At 40.0% G+C, this 25028-nt stretch overlaps 1 protein-coding gene across 1 annotated transcript; it reads right to left on the bottom strand.

Moving 5' to 3' along the window:
- Positions 1–1901: 1901 nt before the first annotated feature.
- On the bottom strand, positions 1902–18380 carry HELLS (helicase, lymphoid specific). The gene is made up of 22 exons (XM_075216480.1): positions 18186–18380; positions 15953–16083; positions 15282–15404; positions 14721–14780; positions 12408–12441; positions 12147–12208; positions 12007–12048; positions 11699–11920; positions 10437–10619; positions 8688–8831; positions 8405–8601; positions 7926–8022; positions 7615–7776; positions 6779–6924; positions 6559–6697; positions 6257–6340; positions 5758–5877; positions 5043–5159; positions 3884–4043; positions 2968–3064; positions 2640–2716; positions 1902–2277 (listed from the first exon to the last, which is right to left on the bottom strand). The coding sequence occupies exons 1-22, from the start codon at positions 18214–18216 to the stop codon at positions 2192–2194; spliced, it is 2514 nt and encodes an 837-aa protein (XP_075072581.1). The 5' UTR covers positions 18217–18380; the 3' UTR covers positions 1902–2191.
- Positions 18381–25028: the final 6648 nt, after the last annotated feature.

Here is a 25028-nt window from a genome sequence, read left to right as displayed (position 1 = left end):
TAAGCAATTTTGGGGGTTGGGTCAGTCTCTTCTTTAGTCTTGAACACTAACCACATCCCCATTGACCTCAAACACAACAGCATAAGATCACACTACCAACATACTACATGGAGAGTGGATTACCACATAAAATAAGATTCGACAGGAGGCAATGCTGTATATTATACATCCATCTCCTTTTTTTAACATATCTAGTACTCCTAGAGAAGAAATGTATCCAGACATAGGAGTACAGCAGTCTGCAAGAATCAATCAGCATATTCCCTAAATCTAACGGTGTGTCATTTTGTAGTGCTATATAAAATAGTAATGAAGTCTAATATGAGAAAGTTGGTATCTCAATGATGTGAATTTGTCCCTGACCCATCGGCACAGAATCCCTGTAACCTTTTAAAAGTTGAAGACTAGGTATATTTTTTTTTATACAACTTGTATACTTGATTGAATTGCAGTTGTAGTACACAGCAGCATTTTCATAATTAAGGGGGATCCTCCAACACACCAAACATTATCCCACATATACTGCAAATAAAGGGCTTTCAGCCACCTCTCACACCTTTAAAAAAAAAATTAAGTTCTAGTAATGTTCATATTGTACCATCATAGGGGCATTCAATTAGGCACAGACAACAGCTGCAAATTTATGCCAATCCCTTTGCAACCCTATGGGGGGGGGCACAAAAGGAAATCTGCAGTGTTGTGGTAACATGGAGTGCCTTCACATCTGTTTTGTGGGCACTTCACCCTTAATTAAATATGCCCCATAGGGTTTATCATACTCCAAGCCAGGCACCACAAACTTGATCAGATGTCTGACTGCTGGTTAAAGTGTCTTTAGGACAAGTTGGATATTCATCACCAATTATATAGCCTCACCAATTCACCTGAAAAATTTGGAGGTGGTTAGCGCTCCTTTTATAGGATAATGTAGAATTGCTTTTAAAAAAACATGTATATCCCAAATATATGGGACTCACTGTTTAGTGTTAGGACCACCCTATTAGCAAAAGCACCGTGGAGTGGTGGGTGGCTTTAACATACATTTGCAAATGTGTGCAACTAAGACTTGCATTTTTATCTACAGTAGAAATGGCAGGTCTTTTGCTGGTCATAGCAGTGTGCTGGGGGATCTCTGTGTGTTTACATGACATTTATATGATCAAACACTGTCAGAATTAGACCGTTCACTGGATTAGCGTAACAGATACTGTCCCTGCACTGATTTACTAGGACATCCTCCCATGAACATATCCAAAACTGAACCACATATTCAAGGAAAGATCTTGCCTGTGAATTATAAGCAAATGAGCAAAAATGATATGCCCCTTTAAATAGCATTGTAGAGCCTGCAGGCTATCATGTGTGAACAAAGTCTGATCTATAGCTTTACCTAGATTCTTCGTCATACACCAACTGAAATGCATGACCCTACATTTATCTAGGCCCCTTTGTAGAGGACAGAAAGCAATGTAGTATAATGGCACAATATGGTACAAACATAGAAACCACTATTTAGTTCCAGCTTATATATAATTTAATGAATGCAGTTGGTCGTAATACAGAACCTGGGGTAAATTCCAACTCCATGGACAAGGTTCTAGCCAGTTAGATAATGCATTTTCAAAACCAAAAGTCTGTAGTACATTAGGGCACCTGTGAGTCACATCATATACAGATATGGATAGGGTTATTAAAGTGCATGTTAAATGCAGTGTGAAGATGCCAAGTATTGGTCTATAGTTTCAGCTGCAGTGACACTATGTGCAGAGCTGCTATTGTCTGATTTCGCCACCCAGAAATATGTACGAAAGAATCCTGTCACAAGAACTTGGGTAAGAATCATTTTGCAAAGGCAACACAATGCTATAGGCATACAGCACAAGCAGACAATTGTGTTTATTTTACAACTTTTATTATCAATGTTAAGAACAAGAACATACAAACATAAAAACCACAATACTTCCACAGGAAGATTGCTCATGATCAGAATCTTGAGTTCAAGTAAAAGTGCAATAAGCATGAAATGCAAGTTATACATCATTAAAACAGTCTGAAGATCTATAAAGCATTTTGCACATTGAGGAACCTATGGGATCTAAGTTAAGCTCAAGTGTGACAGTTATTTGTCTCTTAATTCAACCTACAGGTAGGGAAACGGTTTGAAAAGAAAAGAGAAAACATTGTCCAGGTGTCAAACTGCAACTTCCTCTATTTCTTCAATAACTTTAAACACTCCATTTCTCTCTTTACGAGGTGGATTATTCTTTTTCATTTGTACTAGAAAATAAGCAAAAGAAAATGTCAGGCTTTTGGGTAGTTTAATACAGATTTCGGTCACTGGAAATAAACCATTTAATTTGCCATAACTACAATAAAATGTTCAGCAATCTGCTACTTTGGGACTTGCAGAAAGTGGGGTCCCATAGTGTTCCAAAGTGGATAGCCGAATAGACTTCCTTCAAGCCCTAAATGCAATTGTAAAAACTACTAAGAGGTCTACTGAACCAGTCTCCTTGTCCTGTGCTTAGAATACCAAGGGACAACAAGATGACAAATTATAATCTAATATTCCTAAATTTCTGTTTTGTGCAATATGCAAAATGGTGTTTTCTACATGTTATCACCATAGGTCTACTTACAAATAAGATCACTTCTGTCCAGCAGCAGCTCTAGCTCTTTGTCACTAATGACTTTTCCATTTGATCCTTTTATTTCTCTGAGAAAACAAAAACAAATGAATTCCTACAAGAATTGCTCTAAATAGAGCACCATGTAATTTATGTTGTCAGACCAAACAGGACTTAAAGCCAACATCCTTTACAATAAGTCAGATTTACTGAAGTGGGTCATATAAGTACTTGTTTCTAGGCCATACGATACATAGGGTAAAGGAACATGTGGGGCTACAGAAGTAGGTCTGAGTTAAGACAAGATCATGAGTAGTGTTTTCTCCAACTCGCTGCTTACCTTTCATGATCCCGGGATTGAAGCAGCTCCAGCAATTCCTTTGGATCTAAACAGCTCTTAGACTGATTTATCCCAGTTTGACCACCTTTAAATTTATCTGTAAAGATTAAGAATCCAAATTGAACCAAGGGGATAATACAGTGGATGTTGCTGAAAGCAGATTTTGTTTTTGGAACAAACATTTTTATTGGGTTTTACAAAAAAGAGACACAGGATAACAAAAAGTCAGGACCATGCATACATAAGGATCACAAAAAAAAGCAAACAGAGTAATAGACAGTAAAATAAACAAACATTGATAGAGGAGGTGGCGAGTGATAAGAGAAATAGTCCGTTGTTGCCATGGTCATGCATGCATTGTCCATAACAAATAGCAATTGAATAGTTAGTGTACATATAAATTAACCTGGTGACATTTTGCTTTCATGGAATAAATGGGCTACACTGGAAACATTTTCTTTCTTAGCGAGTGTATAGTTATGTTTTAGAACAAGCAGCTTTGAAATAACTGATCACCTACTGGAACATATCTACTTTAAGCACAGTTGTATGTAATGAGGCAATTACAGGGTTATCCATGTCAATATGTAAATGCAAAATCTTGTACAGATTCCCCTTGTCCAGCAGAAAGCCAGTTTGATAAGGAACTGGATTTCGCTTACTTGAACATAATGCAGGTTTCATGGGCTTAATGGCTTTTTTGTATTGAACTTATTAACCCAACAGCAAGCTATCCCCATTCAAGAGCTTAGTAAGAGAATCTGCGATGGAGTCACTATTGATGGCAATATAGCTTGCAGGGGTTGTCTAATTATTTTTAATTAAATGGTTGTTGGTCAAAGCTATTAAACTATTTTCTTTGAGGATTCAGCAAGTAATTGCCACTCAGTTCAAAAGGTAGAATACCAATACGTACTTTTGTGGATTACCAGCTTTTCTAGTTTCCTTTTAGCAGCAGCTCTTTCTACAATTGTTTGATCAATAGTATTTGCAGTCACCAGACGATACACCACAACTGGTTTTGTTTGACCAATTCGGTGACATCTGTCCTGGGCCTGTAGGTCAGCCTGTGGATTCTGGAAGAAAAAAAAAAAAAAAAAAAGTTTACATATACAATATATTCTATGTGGATAATAAAACAAAAGATTTTAATTGCATTCACAATACATAGCACATACTGCAAGAGATTTATACCTATATAAAACAAAATACACTGATCTGAAGTCTGATGAATTGCTTACATCAAGTTATTAAAATGTCCACAAAACTTACTTGATCTGGGTGGATCAAGGACTGTAAACAGCAATAAGTGTTAGCCGGCAAAGATCTTCAAATCAATATTTAATAAGATGGGCTGATAGTTGCCACAGAGTTGACAGGTCTTTACCAAATGACGTTGATAAGGATTCACTTCCTCAGAGAACATTATGGTTTTACAGTCTTTGATCCATGCACATCAAGTAGGTATTATCCCTGGTAATCAGGCTGTGAACACAAGACTGCCCATACACTTAATGCAGCATATAAATGATTACAGGGTGCTATCTCTTACTCTCCATAAAGCCTTCAACTGCATCATCAATTAGCTCTTTATGACCAGAGCTCTTGAAACTTATGGCTCTCAGGACAAATTTCTTACTGGGATCTCAGCACTAAAATGCGACCCCCTGATCTTCAGTTCATGTGAACAGGAGCTACTCCCCTTCCATAACCAACAGTACCAGACAAGGCTATCCAGCTTGCACCTATCATTTATGCTTTAACTGGACCACTAGCTGGCAAGATCAGTTTAAATCCAGATATTAATGGACTTTCTTTCCTCTGACATCCATATAATTGCGCTCTACACTGATGAAATTCTTTTCTAATAAATCCTTTGATCTCTCTCCCAAACGTGGTGCATCGATTCCCCATTTTAAATGAAACGTGGCCAAGGAGATATTAGACTTTAACTCCAAAGAGGAAAGCGCTTGTGGAGCTTTAACTTTTTCTTCAACTGACAAAGTTAAAGTATTTGGCAGTTTCTCAAACCAAAAAAAAATTAGAGATTCTTTACTAAGCAGTCTAATACTTACCCAGTCACTGTCATAAATTATTACAGTATCCGCTGCCGTTAGATTGATTCCCAGGCCTCCTGCGCGTGTGCTAACCAGGAACATGAACACATCAGGGTCTGTATTAAATTTATGCATCTGTAAAAACCATATGAAAACAATGTAGTCAGCTAGTACCATTACCAGATATTTCCAAACCAGGGATGGGTCAAAACTGCAGTTGCACACCTGTAGCCTCAGCCAACCGCTGGCTGAGCTACCATTACTGAACTTTGTTTAATAAGCAGCAGACATTGCTATCAATGACACTGCTGGCTGCTCTATGCCTGAGCCATGCAACAACCTTTCAAGCACTTCTGCAATTGTGTTGTGGTCACACCTGACAGCAAGCATGTCTACACTTCATACAGAACTGAAGTGTTTGAGGCGATAGCCAGAGAGTTTAATGGAAATAAGGGGCATAGTCAATTGACAGCTGGATCGGCGAAAATCCCGCGCTCAAAAAATATTACCGTTATTACGGTAATCCTGCGTGGGAAAACCGTTAATACGGTAATTTACTGTATTAACGGTAATATTTTTTGAGCGCGGGATTTTCGGCGATCCCGCCGTCAATTGAATATGCCCCTAAAAGTCAAAATGACATTTACTTTGAAAACTTTGTGTGTGAAAGGTCAAAGCATGTGACCAGTGTGCTACTGCAAAGATTATGGGAAAGTAACGAGATTAGGTTTACATTTTCCTCTCTTTCTGCGTATGCCATAGATCCATCCAGCCTGCAGAAGCTGAGCTTTCTGTAATAGCAATAATCCATTAATATGTCCAACATCATGGTCATCTGTGAAAACATCAAGACCTACAAGAAAAAAATAAAATTGTAACTAAACTTACTGTAGAACCCAAGAGATCACCGATATGATTAGAATACAGAAACAGATCTAACAAAATAAGCATTAAATTGTGATCAATAAGTAGTTAAGCTGGTTATGGGTGATGACCATAGCCTTAATATATGGTGGATGTGAATAACTAGAAAGACTTGTACATCAACTGATTGTGAAGTCTGGCGGAGTACATTTAAACAGAGCAAGACAGACATTACAAAAACCTCAAAACCAGGGACGTTTTAACCAATCACAGAACTAAGTGTAAAGCAGCCTCTTGCTTTCAATGCAATTATTTATGAAGGTTCTCAAATGCAGTTGGTTTTTAAAGTAAACAAATTCAATGGGTACCTTGTGTCCTCTCTCTTTCAATTCTGGCAACATCCGATCTAGGAGTAAAAATTTTCCTGAAGTATTTATCAGTTCTTCATCAATCTAGAGTACAAGACAGACATATCACAGGATTGATAAGGAATATTTACATTTGGTTCACTGTAAACCCTGTTACTGCAGACTGGGTGATACATCTTAAATTGTGGGATGTGAACGGTACAAGGTTCCAGGTTGTGCTTCCTATAGTAGAACAGCTTGTGTGCGCCATGCTATAAGTTTGTATGAAACCTTCTCAATGCAGTCAGACGTTCCCATCTTACCTTAAACTCCTGAGTAAGTGGATCTAGAGGATATTCAATCAGATATGGATGGTTACAGCACTTTCTCAGCAGCATCATAATGTTTCTCATTTTAAGATTTATTTCAGCATCCACTGGTAAGTTACACTCTGCTGCAGGTCTGGAAGAGGAGAGTAACAATTCAGTGTACTCCTAGAACAGCTCCTAGTAATGGCAGTCATTTAGATGTCAAAGCAAATACCTTTGTTCGACTTCTTGCTGTTGAAGCATGCAACCGATGAGCTTTTCAAGATCATCTGGAGTGTTCTTATCCTGCTCATTGTAATTAACCACTTTGCGATTTTTTCTCTTTCCTCTTCCATTAGTTGAAATAATTAAATCTGTGGACTAAACAAATAAAAATAGTAAAATGTGTCAGGACACGCACCAACCAAGAGTGCAGCTTTAAAGTAATTCTTAGCCCGCGAAGAATTGATATACTAAAGATAAAAAAAATAATCAATATCTTTAATTACAGAACTAGTAAATAATTCAGGATTTGGCACAATCTGCTTTCCCCCCAATGACACTGCAAAACAAAGCTGGAAACTGACGTTCAGTTCACTCTTTGCAGCTATATTACTGCGCCTGTGAAAGTTGATCAACTAATTGGATAAACTGCCCTGTAACGACATTGCAGCTACTAGAGACCCAACTTTAATCTCTTGGAAGCCTGCTTGTTTTTAATGGTTTGGAGTTTAAGCCAGATTCTTCTAGCTGGTAAAAGGCTGGGCACCTAGGGACTTCGTTACGTTTAAGACCTTCATATTACTCAAATTCTCCTTTAACCCTTTAAACTCAGTGAAAAAGACAGCTTACAAAAAAAATAAATATAAAAAAAAAAGTATCACAAGCCAACTATGTGCGAGCATCAACCTGAGGAAAGGATGGATGCATTAAAACAGGTTTTTCTGACTATATAAGTAGGAAGTATAATTAAAAGCAACGCTAGTCAGGATGATGCATTTGCCCAATGGAAGGCCAGTGACAGTAGCTACAGGCTGCCAATGAAGACTGACTGGTTAGTGCATCTCATACCTTATCCTGTCCAAGCATTTTCTGAATCGTCCGGTTTACAATGGCTGTGTAAAAAGTCTCTTGTTTCTTTGTCAAAGGTGCATAAACTACAACTTCTCGCTTTGGAGGTACCTCCAGTGTCACATCACTTTTCAGTCTCCTCAATAGAAAGGGTGTTAGAATCTAAAATAAAAGGAACATATGTTGCTAAATAGTGTAACCAAGTCATTTTAACTTTAAATAATGAATTAACTATTTAGCAAGGAAACCATGCATCACTAGAATTTTTATTTTTAATAAATAAACCGTTAACTTATAAGACTTGTCTTTACCTGGTGCAACATATGGAGAATGTTCTGCTCACGTTCCTTGGCCACAATGTCTTCAGCGTGCTGCGATATGCCAGCTATGTCAAACCAGGATTCAAAGCTTAAGGTTGGAAAGAAACAAAATTGTCATGGTACTGGAGGACCAACAGGGTGAATTAGAGAAATAAGCGGATTTAAATTAAATGGCTAAACTACAAAAGTGTTTTTCAATGGTGGCGGCAATCAGCCATTTCACTGCGGCTTGTTCCTTATGAGGTGTGACCATATCCTATGTTTGCATCCCATGGATTTAAGATTATCAACTGCACATATTATATTTTAGGAGTTTCAAGGTAGAAAATAGTATTTTGATGCGTTTAACGAGATCCGTTTAATCTCCAGTAATTTTTCATGTAAAGAATCAGTCTTTTCTAAGCAATTAATCGCATGAGATTTATCGCAGAGACTAAAGGAACCCATGTAGTTTAAACAGAATAGATTACCTTTTTAGATCATCAAATACATCTGGTAGTAGAAAATTGAGGAGAGACCAGAGTTCTGCCAGGTTGTTCTGTAAGGGTGTCCCAGTAAGAAGCAGCTTGTTGTCAGACCTGAACTGCTTTAATTCTCTTACTAGTCGACAGTTCATGTTTTTTATCCTATGCCCTTCATCTAAAATCATGTACTTCCAGGATCTATGCTGGAAAAAAAAAAGGAAATACAATTTAGATGTAAATAAGATCAGATTCACTGATACTGTCACAAAGTATTCATACAATTAAATACCTGTAATACATGACGATCTCTCATTGCAATCTCAAAAGAAGTAATGACAACTGGGTAAATCTGCAAATGTCCGCCACGTTTATGTATTTTTTGGGCCAATTGACGACGTTCCTGAGGGTTTCCATGGTACAGAATTACAGGAACCTGTAAGACATTAACACCTCATACTGTAATATCACCTCTCATTTGGAAGTAGAAATGACATTAGAACAGTGTAAGTAAAACACATGGCTGGCACTGCCAAACCATTTAACACTTTTTATCTTATAAAAACATACCATTTCTACACATTTGTTACATAAGTCGTTACAACCTGTTCTAATGCCATCAGCATGCGGTGATGCGTTAGCTTTGAATCATGGTATGATAGCCAAGGTGGGAAATGAAAAATCTTCATGGTACTAGAGGACTAAAAACAGGGTGAAATATTGGAGAAATAAGCAGATTTAGATGGAAAGGCTAAACTACATGGGTGCTTCTCAATTGTGGCCGATCACTCGTTTTACTGCAGCTTGTTTCTCATGGGGTGTGACCATATTATTAAGCTGTTCACACACTGGCTGATTACCCTAACTAACCAGTGGCCAGATCCGTCACATTTCTTACACAGGTGTTTGGTTGGAACACACTGATCCAACAGGGCACTATTAGTGCAGTTGGATGATGATCACATACATGTTCAGATGTGAGCGTCATCCACACTGGATTTTCTATCTGTCCCAATCATCTTTTTGAACTCATACACTCTGCAGTTTTCAATTAGGTCCAAAAAAATGCAGCATGCATTGGGCACCTTGTAGCACTACCTTTAAAAACAGAAATTCAGGGAACCGTTTTCAAACAGTAAATAGATTAGTAAACTGATTTCACACTACGCTTGAACTATGCCTAAATGTTCTCTGATCTTTAGTGGCGTTATGGTTGAATATAATGATCTCCCTATTCTAAAGTGATCCGATACCTTTACTTTCATGTACATATTTACACCAGAAAACAGTTGTCCATAAATCTCTAATGAATATGTCATTTAGTAATGCATTACGGGTTATATATACACACATTTTATTTCATGTGTGTGAAAAAGAAAGCAGCTTTTTAGACACCATTTTGTACCCAAAATATTTTCTGGCGAAATGTTAATAGATTAAAAAAATTGAAGCCGTAAAGTAGTATTATGGGGCAGGGGAGATGTGGTGGTGAATAATTATATAATGTTGCTTAGAACAACTGATGTTACCAGAAAAATATACGCATACGCCAAGACTGGAGTAAATCTTACATTTCAGGTTTGATTTTATATATCAAACCCTATTTAAAAGGGAAACTTGCAGCTTTACTTTTTAAGAAACACCTGTTTGATTCCTGAAGTGTTCGCGAGTCCCTCTTGATGAGCAAAACATTCTCCTCTCCAGTATATGGTCCATAAAATAAACATATATGGTCATATGCAGACCACCACTAGTCTGTGCACGCATCTACTCACCCAATCATGCACCAGCTACCACCAATATTTCAGGGACAAATGTCTGACTACACTTTTAATACGAGCCCCTATCAGAGGTATATCAATGCAGATACATTTGCTTTCCTTACAACTAACGTACCTGTGCGAGAACAAAGATTTTTTGGGGGGGGGCTATAAAACTGACGCTAGTCCACACCAACACGTACTACCTCTAATCTCATAAACCTCAGCATGTGTGTCTAATGTTACAGCTTATTCCTATAGATTATGAAGACAACCTTTACCTCTGGAGAAAAACGTTTAAATTCAGACATCCAGTTAGGAAGGGTAGATAATGGTCCACAAACAAAAAATGGCCCAGGTACACCTCTTTCAATCATCATGGATATGGTAGCAATACATTGGACGGTCTTTCCCAGACCCATTTCATCAGCCAATATGCCATTGATGCCATTCTCCCACAGCATCTGTGCATAAGAAAACGAGAAAGTGACGAACATTGCGCTATTTATGACTATCAAATAAAGTTTCAAAAGAACATTGAATAATCTTTCAGAAAAACCATGAGCTTCAGCAATTAGTGTAAGTAAACAGTTACACACTGGTTTGCACCATTTGAAAAGACATTTACATTTAATAAGCATTGAAATAACCAAAACTAGTACAACAGTAAATTTCTTCAGCTCTGAACCAAGTGACACCCACAAGCTCTCAAGTCATACTAATGATTCATTTATTCTAAACGCTGTATAAAGCATAAAATGTGGTTTACAATGGATAATATAGATTATATACACACATTGTTATACAATTTTGGTTGACTGGGAATGCCATACAGACATCTAAGGTGAAGCAATACTATAATGTGCTTATTAAAACTTCAGAATTGCAGGATAAGGGATATGGATGGAGAATCTTTCAGAATCTGAATACTGCAACTGGGAAACAGTACCAACCATTCAAGGGAAAGACAATGCCATCCCACTGCCAAATACATTCATGGTTTATTTTTTGTTCCCCAACTTTCTGCAGTACAGTCATAAAATGATGTACAAGCAGAACGCTCAACTAACCTGTAATATGCTCTGAGCCACAGCTGAATATGCATATAATCTGGTGGGGTCAACCAATACAAGCACAGCAAGAAGACTAAATAAAATATGTCAACTATTTCATTGAAATACAGGTTTGTATGCAGACATATGCATGACGCCCTTTAAATTAACATTAGTAAACTGCATAAAACTACAGTATGACATCTCTGCCATTATGATTTTGATTGGAGAAAACGTTCCCGTATGGATTTTTTGCATGAACTACATTCACTGTATTTTAAGTTAACATGAAATAATGTATAAAAATATAGAACAGTCTGCAAGCTATATTGAAGATTTCTATGGAACAATTTGCAAAACTGGATTCTGGATGTACAATATATTTAAATGGTTCAAATATGCTGGAATAACCCAGAATATTTGGGAACAACGTTACTCTAACTAGTGCAGCAAGACTGGACTATAATTTGGATACATTGCAGAAAACGTACTCTGAGCCACTCCATGCCTTCCACCTGGTAACTCCGCATCACACCTCCAGTAAAGTATTTTGGCTGCTGATAAGGAACTGGTTGGCCATTCACTTTCCTCAGTGGATCGAGTAGATGTGTAGCGTTCTGCCTTACAGCTTGAGATAAACGATCTTTAATAACAGTGTTAGAATCTCCATTACTCTCAATCTCATCAGCCGTCAGTTTGCTAGGATGGTCATCCTGTAGGTGTTGAAGGAAGGGGTAGAAAATAAGGAAGGTAATAACCAATTCAATTGCTTATTAGATTATCTGTTGTGAACACATACCTGGGAGTCCTGCTTGCTCTTCTTGGATGCAGATAAAATGTCCTAAGACAAACAAAAGCAGTCAGCTTCACCATCACAGTACATGTTCAACAATTGCCCTATGTATTTTATTACTGAAAAATACTGAAAATGGGGCTTACTTCTTTGGACAGAACATCTGAAATGCTGTAGTTTTCATCCCGCTGCCTTTTCTTTGTAGATGCTGGAAGATAAAATCTAAAATTATAAGCCCTGCACAACAGATGTAAAGCAGTCAATATACTAAATTTGGGTACTATAATTTGCCTATTAGAAAGGTACTTTATACTACAGGTGCCCTTAACAACCGTTATATATTTTAAATTAGATGTTTGGGGTTTTTTTTGGGGGTTTTTTTTTAACAAAGACTTGTCTAAACTCACCTTTTTTGTCAGTTTTAGAAGTTTCTTTTTCTGCCTATAAGAGAAATGCAAAGAGGAAAAAGCAAAGAAACCCACATTAATTTGAACATTGCAGCATTGGACACTAGGGAAAACAAGTGTACATAAAAACATAACAAGCACATACAAGATAGACGAGAGTAGGAGGGGGCCCTGCTCATGAGAGCTTCTAAAAATATATACTTGTCAACTTGCAGAGCAAACATTTTGTTACCCCCAGATACCTTTTCTGACTGTCTAATGGTGTTGCATTAAACAATGCCAAAGTCAGACCAAGCACACTGGTCAAGTAGGCAGGGGTCCAAAACTGAACTGGTGCATCAGCCAAGGCATGAACACTAATCTAGCAAAAGACGGATTAAGCAGGCCCCACACCCCTTCGGAGAAAAGCAGATCCACAGACAGTGCCCTTATACAAAGCATGTGAATCTAGGTGATTTAGAAGGAGGCAAAGAGATTACACTACCATCTCCTTGAAATGAAAATAGTGAGCTTTAACATTCTGTCCCATCTGCATATACACAGCATATAGCTGGGAGAAAAACAAATAGGACAAGAATAAAACGGAGATCCTAAGGTGGCCAAGCACAGCCTGCACCCTGTGGAAGGACTAACATCCAGCACATAACACTTAGTTTAAACTCCGGCCTGAAGCCTTTTCAAGTCTGCCAGAGAAGAAAAGCAGCAGGTAGAACACATGAAACCTTCCATTAAGAAGAAACTTCCTCTGCTCCTTGCACCAGAGATAGGACCTGCGATAAACCACTGTGGGTGCCTACATCAACCACCTCACCAGTAAAGTCATTCTGTTTCAGGATCATTGCTTAGAGACAAATGCTATTAAAGCCAGCTCATTCATGCCTTAATGAAAGAAATGGCCCTAAGAGCAGTTCTGGTTAATGATGAAGACACTGTGGCTAGTTGTGTGAGATCAACATTCCAGATCCATCTGGACAAAACAGGGGTGATGGACAACTCCCAAGTCCCCTTCGAAGTTAACCTTCCACAGAATCAGAGGAACCAGCAGAGTCGGAACTGGCATAGTCATGGGATTGCCCGTACTTTAGCAAGATTTTTCCAGATTCCTTAATTGGGAATCACAAGAATTCATGTGCTGGGGGAAAACAAAACCACTGTTATACCATACTGAAAATTTGGCCTGTTAATAGTCCAGGACTTTTCTGGTATTTGTGTAAGTGTGTAGCTCTCCGATATGTCTTAGTCTGTTCATTGCCTTATCAGGCTCTATCTGGACAGCAAAACTGTCCAAGATAACATCATCGTCATCCCTTGCTTAATTTGAAGAATGGTCCACTTTCAACTCCACTGAAACACTTCCTTGTAGCTTAGAGTGTATAAAAGGGAAGTTACTAAAATTTCTTGATGGACTGAATTAAGGCCCTCACCTAAGCAGTTTCCAGGATGGAAGCCGAGGACACACTTGGGCCCTGAAACACTAGTAAAAGGAGGAACAAAATTCAGTCTAATTGTCTGGGACACAATCCAGGCAATCTTGGATTGCAAATGGGCCAAGTGTCTGGCTCAATCTAAAGCAGAAGGACGGCGCTACCCTGTGGCCAATTGAATCTATAATCAGGAGAGCAGATTACTCAATTTATATTAAATTTAATAAATCTGGCATGCAGCATAGACATAAGTATGTAACACTGGCATCCCTGCTGACTCCTGTCTACCTTGGAGTCACCCATTGGACATGCTGTTCATCCAGAGTTAAACACACTATGATGCTTTCCAGAGCACGTCTCCATCTGAATGATGTCATTGTATCACTGTGTGCTGAAAGAGGCCAGTTTTGGATGGAATGCTTACTACCCTAACAAAAATATTTTAACTTTAAAAATAGCTAACAAAAAAAATTAAAATGCACAGGTTAAAGTTAATTTTCCACCTCCCACCAAGTAATTACTAAAAATGTAAGAAAGCCTTACACTGTCATTTGTAACAAACTACGGTTTTCTGCTAAACACATTTAGAATCATTATGCAAAGGGAAAGAAGTTACTGTCCTGAGCCTACTAATGTCTTAAAATGGTTGTAAAAGTAATATTGGGTGCCTTCGATTATTGTGTATAAACAATGAAACATTTCTTTAATTCTTTAACTGTTACATTTCAAAACATCAAGAGAAATCAACCACCACAAAGTTTTCAATAAATTAAAATGTTACTTTCCATAAGGGATATAGGGAAGGCTAAGTCAGAACACTTCACGCTTTACTAGTTTTATGCTGCACCAACATTCTAGTGAAAATATTGATAATGTAGTGTAACAGTACCTTCACATTTTCAACTAATTTCTGATTCTTCTTCTCAAGTTTTTCTTTCCTTTTCAATTCCTAATTCATAAAACAAACATTAAAGATTAAACAATAAAGAGGACTAAAATAAATAACAGAAAACCACCAAGATAGATGCAGTATTTTATGTACTTCAATATAATCACCCCTTGGTAAACACAAGGTAATCTAGTAAACACCATGCTAAACAGATCATATGCTACTGAACTTTGACAGGTGACAGTAGCAATTTAATAATAAAAAAAAAAAAAAAGTATATGTCCAACTAAATGGCTTTAACTTTTACTACTCCACCACCATAAACATTTCCTCTTAGCAGAAAAGTCAATAAATTCAATAAGATATAAAGCACACAAAATGAAAAGTATGAATAAAAAAAAATGATTTCAACTGAGCTTGCACCAGTCTGCTAAAACCCAAGAACCAATCTATTGCTATAGGATTACTTGCACCAGGTCAGTAAACCTAGTAATACTGTTTAAAGGGTGCTTGTCACAGTCTTGAAACACTAATACAGCATTACATATAAAAGTATAATACCTCAAGCTGTTGCTGTTCCATTTTTGTTAAGAGAAACTTGGAATAAATGTTGCTTTTGTCAAGTAAGTGCTGAAGTCTTTTATAACGCATTTCATTGGAATCCCTTTCCCAAGACATTCGAGCCTGTGTGATAGGTTACAAAGTTATCACAAATCATAGCATAATCAATATTAGCCTTAAACAATCTTACGCAACAAGAATCATATCCAATGTATATACAAGACTCAAATTTAACAGGGTTTTCAATCTTCAGATGACGAACAGCTTTTACTCAAGATACAAGAATTAGTGACTGTAGATTGTATTGCAATCATTACATAAGTACTTGAGAAAGACTGTATTAATTCATAGAGGATCAACTTATTTTAGGTTTAATACTCATGCTGTCTTTTTACAGAAAACTACACAAATAAGATTATTCTCTAGCCACATAATAGCATTTAATTAAAAAAAAAAAAAAAAAAAAAGTCATGTCTGCTGCAATATTCATTTATTGCTGGAGGAAATACAAACCAGGATTGTGTTATATTGAGGTGCAACAAACTGAAATAAGCTAGGTTGTCACATCTTTTTAAAAATCTCCATTGGGTATATATCCCATGATTCTTTAAAATTAGAAATTTGATGCTTGCTAGAGTACAACCAATAAGATTTAAGACAAATGCCAGCACCTTTTCCATCATCTTCCGTTCCTCTGCCTCAGCAGCTATCTCAAGTTTCTCCTCTTCTTTTACCATAGCTGGAGTTATTATTCCATTGAGAGATGTGTCCATCTCTGCCTCCATCCCTGCTTCTGATGACACTGTTAAAACATAAACAGCTCTTCAAACATTGCTACTTCAAAAATATGTATCATTGGTCAGGGAAGAAAACAACCAGTATTTACACCTTCTTGCCTGTAAGAGTTTTATGGACTACCCTTCTGGGGAGCCCACATCTCTGCATTACTGTTCATAAATTAGAAATGGTGGCCTTAATCTTATGAATGTGCTGCCATCACTAGATCTGCTTGCCACTCACTTCTCTAATGTGCGCTACCATTGTGACAAATGTTGTGCTAAGGAAAAGTGGTGCCACTTACAAATTGAGTGTGCAAAGTGCCTTACCCTGGTGCAGCAGGTGGTATCACAAGAAGTGCATTTTCAGGCACCCATCTCAGTAGCTCCAGGGACACATAGCACATCTAGCTCATTGCCTATTGCAGTGCCTTTAAACAATGCACATGGACAACTAGACCAGTTATTAGCCAAAACACTCGAGAAGCTCTTTTACTGACCACTGTTCCTCTACATCAGTGGTCAGGGAACAGGGGTAAATTACCCCAAATGGGGTAAAAATGAAATTCCTGGGGGTAATGCTGCAGGCTCACATGCTGTCAGTTGGATTGTAGACCCCTTTAAATGTGAAATTGCTGTTGTATCAGAAGAGCCTCAAGGGTTGGCAGAGGCACTTCTTGAGCTTCGATGCAATAATGAAGCACGTATTGCATTTGAAAACAAAGCAGATCTGTCATATTTTTGGATGTCAACAGCTGCAAAGGCATTCAAAATTGCACACGAGGAGGCAGTCAAAAAGTTGCTGCCTTTTGCAACAACCTACGGTACCTTCGCGAACAAGGATTTTCCACTCTAACGAACATAAAAACAAAGCAGAGAAATCGATTTGACGCTGAAGACTGTATCCAAATTGCTCAACATCATTTTTCCAAAACCTGAAGTTTTGAAGTTGAAGCTTTCAAATAAATTTCGAATGATTCAATAACATTTTGTATTCCAATAATATATGATTTCCTTCCTTTCAAATCAAGGGGTAACGTCAGCTTATCTAAATATATTTGGGGGTAAAAGTTAAAAAAGTTCCCTGACCCCTGCTCTACATCCTCTTTAATTCAGCAGGTGGCTATAGCCTGACCCTAACATTTCACTCAAACCTGGGTTATAAGCAAATATATTTATATTACTAATTACATGGTGTTCCTCTTCATGTGAATATAGATCTTAACCCGAATGCTATAGTTAATATAGTTTGAAACACTTAGTACAGAGACCAATTCTTAACTAGAACATTTGGCATGAATACTTGGGAGCTAGCCAACTACATCTTAGGGTAACTTTGTAACAAACTAACTGCATAAAACACTTACATATTACAATATTAACAAAATACCACTATCCCCCAAAAATAATTATTGCATATGACAACTATTAATTTCATTCCTTGCAAAGAAAAAAAAATTACAGCTTATTTCATTATATACAACTACTAGAATATTCTTTTTAAAAAAATAAATGCAAATATTACCAGCTTTAAACAACTGGTTTTGGGGAAATAACCGTTGCTACCGCCAGTCTTAACGTGCATGTAATGTTAGTAGAATGTCCTTATTTCCTGCACAATATGTTGATGCTTCACAAAGACTACAGGTTATGCAACTTTGCTGTAATCTACCTTACAACAGTGTTTGGATATGCTAGAACTGGAGCCAAGAGCTTGTGCTCTGCTCCAGGGAGTAAGCACATTGGAGCCACAACATATACTATCAACATACTTACAGAAACAGATGACAGCCTATCACCATGTTACAACTTATGCAACAATATCTACTGCATGCAAAGTTGGGGACATGACCACTAGACACTTGGCCCCTGTAACATAGCCCCAGTCTCTAGGACATGCTGAGATCTATGGTTATACACCAAATGCCTATCTGTGCCAGGCTACAGACATATCTGTGGCTAAACACCAAATGCCTATCTGTGCTAGGCTACAGACAAGACCACACGTCAGTGGCACTCACATGGAAACTAAAGCTGCGATTAATGGACATGTAAAACGCTTTGCGGAAGCTGAGCTGTCTGACACACTTAGTATATAGCTGTGAAGTGATATATGAGGGTGTATTACCAGGCTCGGGGGGCGGCTGTTCCACAGGCATAGTGAGGCGGCTGCTAACACTCAATCCCACTCCAAGCTGCAAGAATAACTTGGCGCCAAACTCACTCCGGATTTCGCGCTCTACCAGCTCCGCCCCTTTTCCTTTGATGTTTCCCCGCGTCCTCTCAGCTTCCTGCAAACACCGCGACAAACGGTAGAAAACGCCGCGAGAACTGGTAGAAAACAGCGCGAGATCTGCTCTGACCAGGCTGAAAACGGCGCGAGTTTTTTTTATTTTTTTACCTTCCTGTGAAGCTCGGTAGAATCATGTGACTTGTCAGGGCTGCAGTAGGAATGATATGATAGTTAAAGGACAACACATAGGTTTAATGTACAGACCTGTATAGATAGGTCGGCGTAGGCTTCCCTGGGGTGACGGGGTCCGCAGTTGCTGGGAGGCTCAGCTGTGACAGAGGCTGATTAGAGCCGAGCTGTGCGTGTTTTCATATGAGCATGATGCAACCATGCGGCATACTGTGCATTGCTGGAGGACCGTGTCTGGACATGCCTAGATTGCATAGCTTCAAACCTCAATGGTTTATAAAGCTCAGTCAAAACTATAACCTTTATGGTATATATTTTTTTTAACAAGTGGTTTTATTTAATTAAACATACAAACTGATTAGCAATCAACAGTACGGAAATAATGGAGAGAACATGTTAAAGATGCAGAGAAATCATTATACGTGTTTTAAGCAAACAAAAAAAAATTGCCAACATGGACTTATATAGTATAAATAGAATAACTAAATCAAGTAAAATTTATGGCTAATAGTTTTAAGTGAGTCCCAGTTGGGGCCATATAGGAAACATAAGTAACTCACGGGTTTTAACTCCCACGAACCATGACACCCAGCAGGCATGAAATATCTATCAATTTCATTGACTTATTCAGCATGACTAATATTAATTTACCGCAATAAATGTGCTACCATTAATACGGTAATTTTAACCCTGCTGCGCACAAAAAGCTGGCGCTAAAATTACCATATTAACTTATTGCGTGCACTGTTACCTTAAGATATCTAATAGTGCGCAGGTCGTTTTACTTTTAGCAGTAACGTAGCCAATTGAATTGAATTTTCCCCCAAGAGTCTAGATTCATACCAGACAGTGTGTTTAAAACAATAATAAATTGGGGATTTAAGTGAATTAGACAGTCAGTGAAACTTTCCCAGACCACAAAGAAAAACCTATACCCTCACTTCTCTCTATGTATGGAAGAGTCAACCCAAGCCATCCTGAAGATGAAAAACAATTTAGTCCTATAAATGGGCAGATTTGTGTGAGGTATACCACAGTTGCCTACTCTCCCGGAATGTCCGGGAGACTCCTGAATTTCTGGGAGTCTTCCCCGGGAAAACAGGCAATTGTTCTAGATCCCGGCCAGCTCTGTAAATGAAACGATGGGGGCGGGACTTTTTGATGCCATGCACGAGTCATCATGGTCTGCCCCCTGTTTTTATTGGTGAAAAATAGAGATTCCTTTTTGGAAGGGGGGGGGGGGGGTCGCTAATGATGTGATTCTTCGAGCCCTGGACCTCCTGAGAAACAACCTCCCTATGTTGGCAAGTTTGAGGTATACCGAATCCACAACTGTAAGATACTCTTTCTGGCAACAGCTTGTCACGGTTGGCTTACAGGAAATTGATCCCTAGGCTCTGCTGAACATGGCTAAGCCCACCCAAGGTCGCGGAGTCTAACAGACAGGTGGTTTTCACCAGGAACCCCCGCAAGAAGGTATGGTTTTAGCTGCACCAAGTCTGCAGATCACGGTCGCGTGAGTGAGTGTACAGTAGAACGATGTGGGGGAGCCAGGTTAAGTGGATGGAGACAATGGAGTCCACAGACGAGTGGTATAAATACAGGCACAACAATAATATAGGCTGATGGTCAGCAGCCAATGAGTCACTAGGAGAATAGGTGCTATGTGGTATACAACGAGAGGACAGAAGCTGTCACTATAAAGTACTCTGGAGATGGTAATGGAAGTACTGGAGCAGCAATAGTTCAACACAGCCAGAGGCTGAAGGCTGACTGGAGTGATGGAGGTAACTCGTAGTAACAGCTGATGATTCCCACATGAAATAGCAGCTCTGAACGGTAGTGATGAGAGAACTGGAGCCGTCACAATAGAGTACACTGGAGATGGTAATAGAGGTACTGAAACAGCGATAGTTCAATGCGGCTGCAACTTCATGACCAACAGCTCCCTGTCTCCAATCGTGTAATTCCGTTCTGCGGGTAGAAACTTGGGGGAGAAAAAAGGCACAAGTAAGAAGTTTTTTAGGAGGCTACTTCTGGGTGAGTACTGCTCCTACTCCAATAGCAGAGGCATCCACTTCTAGAAAAAATGGTTGCGAGAGATTGGGTTGTCTGAAGATGGGTGCAGAAGAGAAATGTGAATGCCTCCAAGGTTCCCTGCATCCAATCCTTGGTATTGGCCCCTTTTTTCGTGAGGGCTGTGATGGGGGCAACAATGGTGGAATACCCCTGGATAAATTGTAGTAGTTTGAGAAACCTAAGAAGCGTTGCACCGCTTTGAGGGTGGCGGGACGTGGCCAATCCAAGATTGCTTGAACTTTCTCAGGGTCCATCTGTAGCCCAGAATCGGAAATGATATACCCTAGAAATGGCATGGAGGAAACTTCAAAGGAGCACTTCTCTAACTTACAATTCAGTTGGTTCTTCCGGAGCCTAGACAGAACCTCAATGACATGTTGGTGATCTGAATGAACATCCTGGGAGAAGATGAGGATGTCGTCCAGGTAGACGACCACAGATGAATAGAGCAGGTCTCTGAAGATCTCGTTAATGAAACTTTGGAAGACAGCTGGAGCATTACAAAGTCCGAAGGGCATAACTAAGTACTCGTAATGACCGTCATGGGTATTAAATGCTGTCTTCCATTCGTCTCCGGAGCATATGCGGATCAGGTTGTAGGCTCATTATAGGTCTAGTTTCGAGAAGACTTTGGTCCCCTTGATGCGGTCAAACAACTCTGTGGTGAAAGGTATAGGATACCGATTTTTTACCGTGACCGCATTGAGACCTCGGTAATCAATACAAGGGCGGAGAGACCTGTCCTTTTTTTGGACAAAAAAAGAAGCCTGCTCCGGCAGGAGAGACAGACGGCCTGATGAAGCCCCTCTGTAGATTTTCTTTGACATATACTGACATGGCCGAGGTTTCAGGCTGGGAAAGTGGAAAGTCTCTTCCTCTGGGAGGATTCTTACCCGGGAGCAATTCTATCGGACAATCCCAAGGGGGGGGGGGGGCAAAAGCTCAGCTTGGACCTTATCGAATACATCTGCAAAGTCTTGATACTGAGGAGGTAATCCTAGGAGAAACGTTTTGGTAGCGGAAGATAGAATCTTAACTGGCTTGACTTGAGCTAGGCAGTTGGACCGACAATGAGATCCCCAGGCCAGAATTTCAGAGGTATTCCAATCCAAGCTAGGAGAATGTATATGAAGCCAGGGCAGACCTAAGATAATGGGAGTGGTAGAGTGCGGCAAAACAAAGAATGAGATTGTTTCGGAATGCAGAACCCCAATACGGAGAGTAAGTGGTTTAGTTTGGTAGCGAACCATACTTCCCGGGAGTTGAGACCCATCAATGGCAGTGATGGTAACAGGTGCCTCTAAGGGTAACACAGGAATAGAACACTGAGATACTAGAGACCAGGAAATAAAATTCGCCGCAGCACCCGAATCCACTAGTGCTTGAAAGAAAACAAGCGTAGGATGGTAAGGATTTACATGTCCCCAGTCTGACCTCCCCGGAGCAGACTAGGGCCTGGCATTTCCCGACCTCTTTGGACAGGAATTCAGAAAGTGGCCCGGCTCATAACAATAAATACATAACTTGTTAAGACGTCTCCTATCCCTCTCCTTGGATGTTAAGCGGGTCCTCCCGATCTGCATAGGCTCTTCAGAAGTAGGAGAGGTTGAGTGGGAACGAAGGGCGGATTTGAAGGATGAGCAGTTAGGTCAGCGGAGAAAGAACATCCTTTCGCGGAAGTGGAGGTCCACTTTATTACAAAGAGAGATTATCGCATCCAGAGTGGTAGGAAGTTCTTGGGGTGCCAGTACGTCCTTAATTTTGTCCGATAGCCCTTGCCAGAATGCTGCTACCAAGGCGTCATTATTCCAGGACAGTTCTGAGGAAAGGGTACGAAATTCAATGACATACTAGGCGACTGTGTTAGCACCTTGACGAAGCCTGAGAATGCTGGCAGAGGCTGAAGAAACTCGTCCGGGCTCGTCAAAGATCCGCCGGAAAGTAGCTAAGAAGACTAAGTAGTTGCTGAGTAAAGGATCCTCTTGCTCCCATAGGGGAGAGACCCATGCCCAGGCCTGACCGGACAACAAGGAGATAATGTAAGCTATTTTAGACCTATTGGAAGGAAAATTTTGGGGCTGTAGTTCAAACTGTATGGAGCATTGGTTAATGAAACCACAACAGAGTTTGGGGTCCCCATCAAATTTTGCCGGTGTAGCTAGTCTCAGAGAAGAGGACGGACTCTGCGGGGTAGAGCGTTGGTCTTGAGGAGAGAGAGCAACAGATGGCTGAGCAGCCTGTAAAATGTCCAGGCGACCGGTCAGAGTCTGGAAACACTGTAACAGTTGCCGTTGGATGCTATCCTGTTGCTTGATGCGTGAAACTAGATGCTGTAGCAAGTCTCCTGCTGAAGGCTTCACCGGGGGATCAGACATTTTATCCCCCGGTGGCTTACTGTTCCAGTTGGCTTACAGGAAATTGATCCCTAGGCTCTGCTGAACATGGCTAAGCCCACCCACGGGCACGGAGTCTAACAGACAGGTGGTTTTCACCAGGAACCCCAGCAAGGAGGTATGGTCTTAGCTGCACCAAGTCTGCAGGTCGGGGTCCTGTGAGTGAGTGTACAGCAGAACGATGTGGGGGAGCCAGGTGAAGTGGATGGAGACGATAGAGTCCACAGACGAGTGGTATAAATACAGGCACAACAATAATATAGGCTGATGGTCAGCAGCCAATGAGTCACTAGGAGAATAGGTGCTATGTGGTATACAACGAGAGGACAGAGGCTGTCACTATAAAGTACTCTGGAGATGGTAATGGAAGTACTGGAGCAGCAATAGTTCAACACAGCCAGAGGCTGAAGGCTGACTGGAGTTGTGGAGGTAACTCGTAGTAACAGCTGATGAGTCCCAGATGAAAAAGCAGCTCTGAACGGTATTGATGAGAGAACCGGAGCTGTCACAATGAAGTGCACTGGAGATGGTAAGAGAGGTACTGGAAAAGCGATGGTTAAGCCCAATCCACAAACTGAGAGCAGACTGGAACACAGGCAAACCACAAGGAGAATAGGAACCAGAACCACAGGCTGCAGGAAGTGAGCTTGAAGATCAGGCATCAGACACGTGAATCCAGGAGGTTTAAATAGTTAAATAGTGCTCAGGAAGTGCTTAGCCAATGAAAAAGAGGGATGAGATCCTGAAGTGCAATAGGCTTGCACCTGCACAGATCTGGATATAGCTGAATGAATGAACTGGAGAATGTCTGATGCTGGGACATAGCAGTTTCCAGATGAATGGACTGCAGGTAACGAGACAGGTACTATCTGTGGGACCGGAGCGTTACACAGCTGAAACAATTACCAACAGTTTTTTACTGCCCTATGTCATCTTAAGTGAGGAAGGGATTATACCCAGTATCTCCCACTTCGGGGTTAGGCGGAATCTAATTTAATAAAGTGGTGGAGGCATAAATTTCTACAGGCCTCCAAAAGAATTTTACGTATGGGCATTCCCAGATACAGTGGTAAAAGGAGGCTTCTTTAGTGTATCAAATAATAACGGAGGAGGGCGCTGCTGTGTGCGGCGGGACGTTTTGGCTATCAGAACGCTGAGGAATAAGAATAGGATAAGATCGTTTTACTCCTTTATGCTGACAGTTTTTTGGACATCTATCTTATTTGACACCATTTAATCATCTAAAAAGAGCTATAAACTTAATCAAACATACCATCATTAGTTTGTGTCAATCATTTTGCGCCCTCCTCCGTTATTGTTTACTAAGATTTATTTCTAGAGGTGCTGCAGTATTTGTTTGAGAGCGCTCCCCCCCTCCTTTTTTTTATCTTCTTTAGTGTATCATTTAGGGGCATCTGGTAGAATCAGAAAGACCAATGGGGAATCTATGGTACGGAGAGAGGAAACCCCAATAGAATATGTAAACATTTCCCTGTATGTGCTAGAAGAAAGGCTGGTAAGTGAAGATGACGGTGTTTTGATAACTGTCTCTGTAGAAACATGAGGGAAAATTTCCATCCATTGAGAGCAGGACTGCAGCAATAGTTTATAATGTATTGAAATGGCAGTATTATAATTATCGTAGATTTGTAAGGCGCCACAGTGCTTCATAGCACCACATAGTAGAGAAAAAGAACATACATAAAGCAAGGACAAGTGTCAACAGCCGCGGCAGCCACGGGCACCGCCGTGACTCTCTATCCTCTGTTGGTTGCATCCAGCCGTCTATATGGCGACCGGGGCGTCACTTCCGGCTCCCCCGTCCCAGTTGCCTAGGCAACATCAGGAAGCTTCAGGCTCCCTGCCGCCGCGCCCGGCCATCTGTCACACAGCTGGGCACGTGCTCGCAGGGCTGTTTACCCTCAGCCAATTATGGCTGATTAAATTAATACGCAGCTGGGCACTCTGCTCTTTTCAGTGGCCCGCAGTGCTAGTAATTAATTAAGCAAGCTCTGGGAGCACTTGCAGGGTTTTGCCCTGATTGGCTCTCAATACTACTTAAGGCAGTGAGGACTGA

This window comes from Mixophyes fleayi, chromosome 6 (genome assembly GCF_038048845.1).
Source record: "Mixophyes fleayi isolate aMixFle1 chromosome 6, aMixFle1.hap1, whole genome shotgun sequence".
NCBI classification, from domain to species: Eukaryota; Metazoa; Chordata; class Amphibia; order Anura; family Limnodynastidae; genus Mixophyes; species Mixophyes fleayi.
Note: the sequence above shows the minus strand (reverse complement) of the source record. Positions and strands in the feature narration are given on the sequence as shown.